General features: G+C 38.4%; 1 protein-coding gene across 3 annotated transcripts in view; it reads right to left on the bottom strand.

The window, feature by feature from the left end:
• Positions 1-12,889, bottom strand: part of zdhhc14 (zDHHC palmitoyltransferase 14) — a 41,734-nt gene that overhangs the window by 10,846 nt on the left and 17,999 nt on the right. For all 3 annotated transcript variants that reach the window (XR_016145984.1, XM_039692292.2, XM_039692293.2), the window contains exons 5-7: positions 8,803-8,851; positions 5,259-5,361; positions 1,543-1,652 (exon numbers count right to left, since the gene is read on the bottom strand). Coding sequence is in view for 2 of the 3 variants with exons in the window: in XM_039692292.2 (XP_039548226.1) it covers positions 1,543-1,652; positions 5,259-5,361; positions 8,803-8,851 (262 nt within the window). In the remaining variant the exon portion in view is untranslated. The remainder of the gene's footprint in view (positions 1-1,542; positions 1,653-5,258; positions 5,362-8,802; positions 8,852-12,889) is intronic.

Raw genomic sequence — 12,889 nt, 5'->3', positions numbered from 1 at the left:
GTCCACTGACATTAGGAGTACTTTCTTAAAGTGACGAGGCTGATCTGTGTTCCACATGGGCACATAACCAATCTGTGGGAGGCAGAATTCTTGCTGGTTGGTTGGGGATCAAATACTTATTTCACTTTATCAAATGTTAAATCAATTTACAACCTTTATATAATGTGTTTTTCTGGGTTTTTTGGTTGATATTTTGTCTCTTTCTGTTAAAATAAACCTACCATAAAAATGATAGACATTCTTTGTAAGTGGGCGAACTTACAAAATCAGCAGGGGATCAAATAATTATTTACCCCTTTAACCCACTGTGTGTGTGTGTGTGTTAAAACCATATAAAGCAATCATATCTCTTTAGAAGACTTGGATTACTATTTATGTACTATTTTGATTCATTTTAGACATTCTACTAACTTTAAGTAACTTTTCAACTAACTCTCATTAGAGTATTAGTGTGTCTGCTTAATATCTGCTAACTCTTTATTTTGATGCTCCCCATCAGACATTCTACTGACTATAAGTGGCTATGCAACTACATGTCAACTTATTCTACTAACTTGAACCCCAACCTAACAGTCTACTACGGTCTATGAATACTCTAATGAGCGTTAGTTGACATGTTGTTGCAAAGTTTCTTAAAGTTAGTAGAATAGAAAGTGGACCATTGAAATAAAGTATTACCCCACTGAATCAACATTGGTTTAATTCAGTTGAGGGACCAAAATCTTTAAGGTTTCATTTTAAAAAAAACAAAAAAATCTTCATGTGTGATTCAATGATGAACCTAAGCTACATCGGAGCAAGAACATCCTAGAAGCCAAATCTTCGAAAGAACATCCGGGCAAGCATCTCCAGTATAACATTCTTTGAATTATGGCAGTGAAAACAAGAAAACACCATTCAACATTTCTGAAAATCTACTAATCTTCCATCAACATTTACCGAACTGAAACGGATCAACTAAGATCCCTATACATGCATGACATCCTGCGATATGACTATTTTGTGGACACGCACATTTTGATGCAATATTGATGTTAAAATGTTCTGCTAACTGCTAAAACTCTCTATCGTGCTGCCCTAATCATGATTGCTATCTTCCCAGAGATGGAGAATAATCCTTCTTCAGCAGGTAAACGTGTCAGTGTCCCCAAACATGCAAGTACTTAAAAGTGCTTCCCTCTGTTTTTTCTGGTGCGCATCGTTCATTTTTACCAAGCATGCGCACCGGTTATGTGCACCCCTGCTTATAATGCTTTAATGAACTCTTTAATGCTTTTTATTTTATTTTTATTTTTAATCCCCATGATAGAAATTAATGAAAAATATACTTCCAGTTCCAGAATTAATCATTGAAAAAGTGGAAGGGCACTGTTAGTGATGTTGGTGTAGTGGCACTACATAGCATACTATTTTTAGAAAAGTTGGTCACTGCATACTGTCTAACAAAACAAACTAACAAAAAAAAAACAATAAGCAGTGTACAGTATATGCTGTGCAGTATGAAGTAAACAATATACGATAAAATAGCCTAGTTGTATTCACCTCGGCGGTAGAGGTCCGCACAGTGCAGCGCAGCAGTTGGTGATGAAGTTTCCGTAGCTGTAGGGGTTGTAGTTGCCTTTGCCTCGTTTGGATGACCATGAACCTTTGATCTGAAACAGTGATGTGACCATTGAGAACTACAGTAGCTGAGAGGGACAAGCTGCCAACATCAGAGCAGACAGCAAGACACAGAGAGACGACAGGCAGCCTTAATGAACTCAGGGATGAAGCGGGTTGAGGATGGAAAGAAGGATCTTTTGCTACGGTGAGAAATACCCACTGATCTTTAAAACCAAGTCTTTTGAAGTGCTCATTAATTGTCTTTGTGTAACTTTACCAGTGTCTCGTTTGATCTAGGTTTATATCCAGAGGGACAGATTTAAATAAGCTTTATATGCAGGGTCCAAAATTAACTTACAGGTGGGTGAGACAATGCACAGGATATGAATATTTCCCTAGTGAAAAATATATATACTATTTGAAATGTATAATAAATTGTAGCATAAATTGAATGTATTTACATATTTATGTACTTAATATAAATACCCTGCAATTTCACTTTTGGTATACTAAACTGGTATACTTAAAGTCTGCTAAATTGGAACAACGAATTGGAACTAAAGATATACTTAAGTACAGTGGGCAGAACAAGTATTTGATACACTGCTGATTTTGCATTTTTTCCCACTTACAAAGCATGTAGAAGTCTGTCATTTTTTGTCATAGGTACTCTTCAACTGTGAGTGACGGAATCTAAAACAAAAATCCAGAAAATCACATTGTATGATTTAAGTAATTCATTAGCATTTTATTGCATGACATAAGTGTTTGATCACCTACCAACCACTAAGAATTCCGGCTCTTACAGACCTTTTAAAGGGCACCTATTATGGAAAATTCACTTTTACATGGTGTTTGACATAAATGTGTGTTGGCAGTGTTTGAGCAAAACCACCCTAGAATGATAAAAATCCACCCAGTGTTTTTTTTTACAGAAAGGCGTGTTAGGGGCGGGGTTTAGGGCAGCGCTGCGGGGCTACTGGCCCGGCAGTGGAAACGCAAGCTTGAGGCCCGAGGCCACTGGCTCAGCTCAGCTCGCTGTTAGCCCTGGCCCGGCCCTAGCCCGGCAGTGGAAACGCGGCTAATGACCTGAAGAGAGCTGGGACCACAGTCTCAAAGAAAAACATTAGTAACACACTATGCTGTCATGGATTTAAATCCTGCAGCGCACGCAAGGTCCCCCTGCTCAACCCAGCGCATGTCCAGGCCCGTCTGAAGGTTGCCAATGACCATCTGGATGATCCAGAGGAGGAATGGGAGAAGGTCATGTGGTCTGATGAGACAAAAATAGAGCTTTTTGGTCTAAAGTCCACTCATCGTGTTTGGAGGAACAATGATGCGTACAACCCCAAGAACACCATCCCAACTGTGAAGCATGGAGGTGGAAACATCATTCTTTGGGGATGCTTTCCTGCAAAGGGGACAGGAAGATCGCGTTTCCACCGCAGGAACTTTCCCCAGGAACTAGGAACTTTGGGGTGGTTCTCGCTGTGTTTACACCGCAGGAACCAGGGTCTAAATGAAGTTCCGGGTAAAAATCTCCCCCCAGAAAGTTCCTGCTGGCGACTGGCGAGGTAGTACTTTTTCAGAGTTCAGGAACTTTCGGGGTGGGACTTGTGCGCTGAACATGCTGATTGGTTCTTAGCACGCTATTATTTCTGCCCGATGACACGCGATCGTCCCATCCATCTCCCGGTCAGTAGGTCCGCTGATAAAAATGTCTACTTTTAATATCTAGCATTACGAGCTTTCTGAATACGCTCTGGGTGCTCGTCTCTTTTCTGCCGTTTTGTTAATTACCTTGTTAGTATACCAATCGCACACAAAAGCAGCACAGCTTGAATCTCCTCCATACAGTCGCACGCAGTTCAACGTCACTACATAATCTTCCCGCCCCGGACCGGTACTGGTGTAAACGCAGTAAGCAAGCGGTCTGGGGGGAAAAAAGTGTCTGTGAAAAAAGTTCCTGGGACAAATAGTTCCTGGTAATTGCTGTGGAAACACGGCTTTATTGAGGGGAGGATGGATGGAGGGAAACTCCTTCCCTCAGTAAGAGCATTGAAGATGGGTCGTGGCTGGGTTTTCCAGCATAACAACGACCCAAAACACACAGCCAGGGTTACTAAGGAGTGGCTTCTTAAGAAGCATCTCACGGTCGTGGAGTGGCCTAGCCAGTCTCCAGACCTGAACCCAATAGAAAATCTTTGGAGGGAGATGAAAGTCTGTATTGTCCCGTGACAGGCCTCAAACCTGAAGGATCTGGAGGTCTGTATGGAGGACTGGGTCAAAATCCCTACTGCAGTGTGTACAAACTTGGTCAAGAACTAAAGGAAATGTATGATCTCTGTAACCACAAAAAAAGGTTTCTGTACCAAATATTAAGGTGTGCTTTTCTGATGTATGAAACATTTATGTCATGCAATAAAATGCAAATGAACTGCTTAAAAATCTTACAATGTGATTTTCTGGATTTTTGTTTTAGATTCCGTCACTCACAGTTGAAGAGTACCTATGATAAAAAAATTACAGACTTCTACATTTTGTAAGTGGGAAAACCTGCAGTGTATCAAATACTTGTATATTAGATTGCGTTAAAAGGGAAACATTGCAAGAATATTTTAGGTACATCACAGCAAAGAATGCAAATGAAGTGCTGCACAGCGTGTGAAATCTCGGTTCTCTTTGGTTGCTTGGAGTATTATTTTGTTTTTAATTATCCCAAGGCACTAGAACTGTTTAGAAAAAAAGTTTAAAAGCCTTTATTTGATCATGGCTTTTATCAATAAAATTGGTGACAGATACACCTACGCATTGCGGCTGATGCCTTCGTCAGGGTGTGCGTCACGTTTTATATTCTAGGTACACTTTAAATATTTTCATTTAAAGACTGATATTATACAGCGATTGAGGCACAGTCCAATGAAGAGTTTGTAAATAAACTCTTTCAAAAAAGCCAACTCTATTGGATCTGATGGCAGCTGCATCATAAACCATAATCAAATGATTTCATTAAGTTTTCATATGGGTAATGTTTTTAAAATACTTACTCGCGTGCAATAGCGATTGGGCATTGATACTGTTTCTTATGCAATGATGTTAGCCAATTAACAGTGGCCGTTTACTGACCAGTCTTAAAGAAGCCGCCTCTTCAAAAAGATAATTTCAGACCGAGAATTAGGGTTGAAAATAATAATTTTTCCATATATATATATATATATATACATACACACACACACACACACACATACATACATATATATACTGTATATATTTATTTATTTATTTTTTTTAATGTATTATTGTAAATTTTAACAGTGAAAGGTGGTTATGTGCCTCGTTCAAGTACACCTCATACATTTCCTGCCGGTATTGAGAATTGAATCCGTGACCTTCGGATTACCAGTGTGACCCTCTAACCATAAGGTCATGACTGCCCAATACATTAGTGTCATTACCCCTTTAAATTTCTCATGTCTCTTTTGTAGGCTTTGCAGGTGTTAATTTTGGACACTGTTTGTATGACTGGTTTAGTCCCCACTCAGGTCATTATGATCAATGCATCTTTGGGTTTATTATTCTGAAACGGACTATTACCACAGCAATATGTTTATTTCATTAATAAATACTGGAGATAAAGCATAAAGAGAGGTACTCACATCTTCGTTGGTGGTCTGATTGGAGCTGATCAGGTAGGTATGGAAACCCGACAGTCCCACGATGGACCAGACGGAGAAAAAGCAAACCACCACTTCCAGAACAGTACAGCCGTCAAGGAAAACACAAATCTACACATGTATTAAAACAATCACTGATTATAAACGCTGACTTACAGCTACAGAAATGGACTCGCATTAAAGGACTCCAGTATGCTGGGTATACTGGGTCTGTACAGCATCATTCAACCACTGCAATCGCATCTTTAAAATGCTGAAAGTGCACTTGACTACACCGCGCTTCTGGACAGATGCCTGGCTATAAGCTCGGTACTTTATCATTTGATGAATTTCTATTGATCATGTCAGCAGTATATGTACACAAAAGTTTTATTGGATTTTATTTTTTTTTGTTAAGCACCTGCTTTCTGCATTAAGGCTTAGACACTATAAAGGCCCGTTCACAACAAGAACGATAACTATGAAGCTATATATAACTAGCCTAGGAAAACTTACTAAAACATGCTAGTCATGTGTTAAAACATGCTAACAACATGTTAGCAAAATGTTAAATCATGCTAGCATGTTTTAGTATGTTTTCTTAGGCTAGTTTTTAAGCTTTGCTTTGCTTGAGACAGCTTAAATACTCTATAAAGGCCCGTTCACACCAAGAACGATAACTATGAAGTTATATATAACGGTCCCACTTTATATTAAGTGGCTTTTAGTACTATGTACTTACATTGAAATTAATAGTTTGTTACAATGGACTTATTGTGTACTTACATGTTTTTACATTGTACTTATATTTTAAAATTCCAGCATGTAATTACAGCCATAATTACTTTATGTAATTACATCTGTAATTACACAGTTGACCCTCCCCTCACACCTTAACCTACCCTTAAACCGACCCATACCACCACACCTGTCCCTAACCTTACCCGTATCACATCTCAATAGCAGCAAAAGTGTTTTACAATACAACAGGAACACAATAATACATTGTACTTATTGTTCAATGTAAGTACATAGTACTTAAAGCCACTTAATATAAAGTGGGACCGTTTTTCTGTCGCTTTAAATGCTTGAGCTCGTTACAGCAGGATGGATTCTGATTGGCTGTCAGTGTTTTTATCGTTCATCAGCTGGATTAAAAACTGATGAAAGTGATTCCAACTATAACGATAACGCCACAGAGAAACGATATAGTTGGAGTATCGACTCAAATATTCTTTAATATAAAACTATATCTTTATCATTATTGTTATAGTTATCCTTAGTGTGAACAGGCCTTCAGAGTTGTAGTGTATAAAAAAAGTTCTGTATAAAAGTTCTGACCTCCTCAATAAAAGTCAATGGATACGGGAATTCCCAAAGTCGGGTCAGTTAGATAAGATTTAGTAACGGAAGTCAGAGAAATCTAAAGGTCTCGCCCGAGTTTGGTAGTTTTAGCATGAAAGCTCTAGGACGAGCTAAAAGTCTGAGTAGAAGAAGCTTAAAGGAGAACTCCGGCGCAAAATGAACCTTTGGTCTAATAAAACATCGCTACCTAGTCAATCGTCTCCGAGATTTGTTTTCATGATATTCGAATGTAAAGAGTTTTATCTCTAAAAACTGTTTAGCGTATAACTCTAGTACATGGGGCATAGAATAAGTAAAAAGAAATCACTAGTTTATACGACTAACAAGGCTCAAAATAGCCCCACACTAACACAGTAACATAATGAGGCTCCATACATGCAAAACGAAGCATTGAGAACTTTGTAATTGTGCAGACCTTTTAATAAGAAGATACTTTATAAAGACAGTTCACTTCGTGTTTACAGACAGGAGCCATCTTAGAAAACAGTCTTGATAAGTCGATCCCCGAACGCCGTTCATACAGTTCAGAAGTTCGCTGAACTTCATACAGTTTAGCTCACTCAGCACGACGTTCGTGGTTTGACTTGTCGTGACTGTTTTCCAAGATGGCTGTATATACCATGGTATTGAGAATGAGGAGTCACGTGCCGATTTGGGCGGGGTCTGAGCCTGTCGGCCATGATGGTAGGAGACGCTATCGGTTACCAGCGGCAACGCCTTTAGAACCTCACAGAGACGCGACTTAACATTCCAGAGTTATTTAATTTTCGCGCATTTATTATTTTGGCAGGACAGAGACGGATCTAAGAATACGAAAAAAAAGGAAGAAAGTAAAGCAATGCAAAAAGAAAAGGCAAAAGAAAAGGGACCTTACAGGAACAAACTCACAAAAGCGCAAAACAGCTGTATTTGGAGAAGCAGCATCGAGATATTTGTTCTTTTGCACTAATAACAGTATTATTATTTTATTATTATTACTTATGTTGTCCAAATAGCCTAAATATTTCAGTTCTCAATAAATATTGTTAAGCGATATTAAGTTGTTTCAAACATTTATTTCAAAGGAATAAAAAAGTACTGAACAAGGCACTCAAACAACACTTTTGCGCATGTTCGTTAAGGCACAGCAAACTGTGAAAATCGTATACTAAAGGCATTAGCCAACCAAGCAATCCGGCGTCTCCTCGTCAGATACTCTCCCTGATGCTCTGTCCATTTTGGTAACCTAAAAAAACTGTATTCCATTGTTCCTATGTTTTCCATATGTCTTGTGTGAGTTACTGGAGCAGTTTTTAATGCAGAAGTGACTTCCAGGCATGGTAAAACAGTGCAGAATTGCGAGAACTTCCTCTACTACCGAGCTAAAAACACACGTAAACAATACTGTTTTGCTGTGGGAATCCTACCAACATGGCGGAGAGGGGAGGGGCTCTGTACAGTGATGTCAACTCTTCATTCTTAATACACAAAGTGCACTGTCTTTACAAAGTATCCTTTTATTAAACTGTCTGTACACTTACAAAGCTCTCAATGCTTCGTTTTGCATGTAGGGACCCTCATTATGTTACTGTGTTAGTGTGGGACTGTTTTGAGCCTTGTTAGTGGTATAAACTAGCGATTTCTTTTTACTTATTCTATGCCCCGTTGCCCCCATATACTAAACAGGTTTTAGAGATAAAACTAAATCTAGTTCTACTAGAAATTTTCTGGAAAACCAGACAAAAATAGGCCACTTGAGACAACAATTTGCCTTTACCCTGCAAAGGTTGTTTTGCTAGCACTAGCATGCGTTGACATTCATGCTTATGAGAGTGAGTCTATCATGAAGCAGTAAATGATGCGTGACCAGCTAATAATTGACCGTGAGCAGGAAGCAGGTCTCGCTAATGAAGAGGACAGCGAGACCACGTCCCCTCGCTAATTCAAATCACTGTTCCCTTCTGTCTCGCTGGTTTCCTTCTCAAGCTAAATCGCAGATATGAAAAGACTTCCCACTGACCGTATTTAATAACATATTTCTTTCCATTGAAAAGAGAGCGGTGCAGACGCATAGCAATGAAGATGTGGAGAAAGTCAGTGTGGGCTGCTTTTCTGCAATTGTGTTCTAGAACTGTGAATACCAGAAATAGACTCCTATTGCACACACACACACACACACACTCACATTTTAGTGAAAGGATATCTAGCAGGGCTGTCTTTGAGAGCACTAAGAAAGCCAGTCCTGTTGGATCCTGCAGGAAAAGCACTGGTTATGTAACAAAGAAAAGCTGTCACAGGAACATGAAACAAGTCTCGAATGAAAAAGCAGGCGGCATATTGAGCGCAGAGTCACTGCAATAAGAAATTAACCAGCCGCTGTCTTACAGATGTCTACAGACACACTAAATCATACAGATTTGTGAAACACCTACATGCCACATTAGCAGCTAACGCTAATTAAAGCATATGGCAAAGCATTCCTTGCCCCCTCTTTTAACTTTTTCCTTGACGTAAATTTCCGTGTTTTCACTAGAGAACGACCGATAAAGGATTTTGAAGTCCGATACCGATACAAATATTTATTGGTTTAAAAATCCGATATTCCCATATATCGACCGATATTTTTTTTTAAATTATTATTTCAGAAACGCGCAACAAATTGTAAAACATACATTTACAATATAACAGGCCAAGGAGAGATGATACGTCTCATTGCTAGAACTGTCACGCGCTATTAAAGAAATACTTCAGTCACATTGTTAAAAGTTAAAAAGGACTACACTGTAACAACATAACGTAACTATTACTAGCTAATTCTGCTTCACTCTCAGCTTATTTAACAGCAGCAAAACTGGACATGATAGTCACAAATTTTGTCATGCTTATTTGAGTTAAGAGAACTGATGGGGATGTTCTTTTAATTGTTATTCAAGCAATGTATGTCTCGTGACCAACTCAACGAGTGTTGCCAACAGGGACGTTGTGGAGTGCCCTCTGGTGGACAAACTATACAACTCCAACACTCATGACATGGTCGTCCGTTTTTATTTTATTTTTGAAATATTAATTTATTTGCCATTATAACTGCCGATACCGATAGTTTGGAAAATGCCTAATATCGGCCAATGATATCGGCCTGCCGATATATCGGTCTGGCTCTAGTTTTCACTGTTATACGAGGTAGGGGGCGCTATTACACATCTTCTGAAAGAGTACCAAATCTCCGGATCAAAACATGCGAAGAAAACACAGAAACAAGCGATAGTATATGTAAGCAGATGCATATGTAAAATAATGCAATCATCAACATTAAACAGCATATAAATCAAAACTACTGAATGAAATGTCGACCCAGGACGAGCTTTAGGACTGGGAAAGCATTAGGGGTGTTGATGCACTCGATCTACTCCATCTGTGTTTTGTGGTCGTTCTGAATCCAATCTAGATGTAGTCTTTGACAAAAATGAGATTGCTCAGCTTTTTGCTCAAAATATTGCTTTTTTATGAAATTTACCCATATATAATTGTTGATAAAAACTTGAAATGATATACTTTAAAAGAGGATGCTTAAGTGCGAACTGATTGAATGTAAGGTTTTCGGACAATAGCATGTTATTTACAAAATGAAAATGTACTATAGTTTAAATTCTTATTAATTGTAATTAACAGTGATTTTTGGCTTTTTATAATATTAATCATAGCATATAAAACAATAAAACATTTATTTGTTACTACAGTAAAGCTTTAGGAAATTATAATGGGATCTCATTCAATTCTTTCAGAATCTTTACTTTTTTAAATAAAAGAAATATTTTATCAAAATAAATCAAAAATAGTACAAACTTTGCTAAAGTGATTGTTTTCAACAAGTATTACCAGACATTATTAAAAACATATTATTTTAGGTAAAGTATGTGTGTAAATACTTTGAACCTTTTGCTCCATGCTGTTGGCAGGCCAACTAAAGGCTAACCTTGAAACCGCATACATTTATACGATTTTTAAACAAACAAACCACATTATAGGATTGGGAATATGGGAATAGTGAAAAACACATTTTTCTTAGGATGTGCCTTTAGCCCCATTTAGCCCCTAAATGACAACACCATGTTTTCTGAACTACCTTGAGGAACCACAGTTTGGATATTTAAAATGAGTATCTGTAAGTATATGAAAATTTCAAAGCACCATCATTTTCCAATTTAATGTCATCACTGGTGCACTAAGAGAGACTAAAACAATCCCTAAGCCACTGTCCTGACACTCCCAGTGCAATCACTTTCTGGACCGCTTCAAAGTCAGCCACTGTGTTTAATGCTAATGGTTTCCAGAGGGCATCTGAGGAGAGATTCGAGGGTAAATAAAGCCGCACTGTGTGCGCCCTGTCCAATAAACATCTTACAGGAGCCATTTGTCACTCCAGTGTCCCTGCCCTCGCGGCCTGATTGATCAGCCGTGTGCAGTAAACAGCGCTGAGCTCAGGCTTACAGCCTCTCCCTCACTTCACCCAGGGAAGAAACTGCACTGTCAGCAGACTCGCGCTTTCCTCCTGCCAGTCAACGGCCCCGATCAGAGCCGATCAATAGGCATCTATTACAATGATGAAGCACCTAGAGGCATTTTGGTGCAAATACTTCACCAAAAATAAGATTCTGAAATGCTTTGAATATGACTGGTACACACGCTTCTGCACTCTCGAGTTTTGAGCCCCCAACTTCTCGGGAAATAATAAACATATTTAAGCATTTAAAGGCAGGGTTGGTAGAAATTTGTTTAAACTGTCTATGTATACCAATACATAATTAAAATGCAAGTACTTTGAAAAAGAAAGTATACAAATCAAGTGTCTGTAGTCCTCTCAGTGCTGCAAAAAACAGCTCATTATTTCCAACCGGGAAGAAAGAAATGTTTGGCTGGGCGACTGTCACTCTCCCTCGCTACCATGGCTACCAGCGCGGCTGCGTAAGAGCTAGGGCTGTCAAGCGATTATCGCGATTAATCGCATCCGAAATAAAAGTTTGTGTTTACATAATATACTGTATGTGGGTGCACTGTGTATAATTATTTAATAATTTATATAATTTACACAGTATATACATATAAAAATACACACACATGCATGTATATTTAAGAAAAAAATATTATTTATATATAAAATATCTATATTTATATATTAATCTATATACAGTATATACATGAAAATATTTCTTAAATATATACAAGCATGAATGTTTATTTATATATATAAAATAATTATACACAGTGCACCCACATATATTATGTAAACCCAAACTTTTATTTTGGATGCGATTAATCGTTTGACGGCCGTAGTAAGAGCAGCCCACATGCACGCACAAAATTCCCATTTACCTGCATAAACAGTCAGCGAAGGAAAACCAGGCAAAAAAGGAAGACAGCATTTGAAAAGGCTATGACCAAAAAGTCTTTGGATAAAGCAAGAAGTCAGACAAGAGTCAATATCGGCGGGGCTTTCCAGCCGTGGCGGCAACTGACCACCAGGGGCTGAAAAGTGACGCCAACAGTGCATTCGTGGAAGCCCTTACATGTAAATCACCGTATATGTTATGAATCGTACACAAAATTCACCTTCATCACAGTGTAACTAATGGTAAAACATGCATCAATGCAACCTGTTTTGTTGTTTTTATGTTACTAGCTCGTTACCGAATCAAACTCAATATACTTTAAACTTTACCATTACCAGTATTGATATGCTAGCTTGATAGTGAGTCCTACCAGCCATGTTAGTTGTTTATATTAATAATGATAAGTTTAGGCATTTTATTACATGTGATTCTGAATGATGTCACTACATGCTCTGTCTGCTCCTCTCCGCGGCGCCAGTAAACAGCTGAGCGAGGTCGGCAGCGCGCGTTCATGTGTTTTGGGGCCGTGGCTTATTAAGGATCCCAGACGGGAGGGGGTGGGAGTGAATGAAATAATGAGTTGTGTTTATGGCAGCACTGAGAGGACTACAGACACTCGATTTGTATACTTTCGTTTTCAGAGCACTTACATTTTAATTATGTATTGGTATAAATAGACAGTTTAAACAAATTTGGGAAAAAGTTTTTTAAAGCTACACTGTGTAACTCTTTTAGTTTATTCTTAGCTAAAAACACTTAGTTCTTTCAAAAATATATGTGCTCATTAATGTATATTCACTTCGTTCAAGTAATAAAGTATTCTTGTGAGTGTATAATATGCCATTGAAAATACATACGGGTAAGGGGTTTCTAATGTCGGTCGCCATGTTGCCCCTCCATCTT

This window comes from Pimephales promelas, chromosome 13 (genome assembly GCF_988280905.1).
Source record: "Pimephales promelas chromosome 13, fPimPro1.hap1.1, whole genome shotgun sequence".
Classification (NCBI taxonomy): Eukaryota; Metazoa; Chordata; class Actinopteri; order Cypriniformes; family Leuciscidae; genus Pimephales; species Pimephales promelas.
This window is presented reverse-complemented; position numbering and strand designations above follow the sequence as displayed.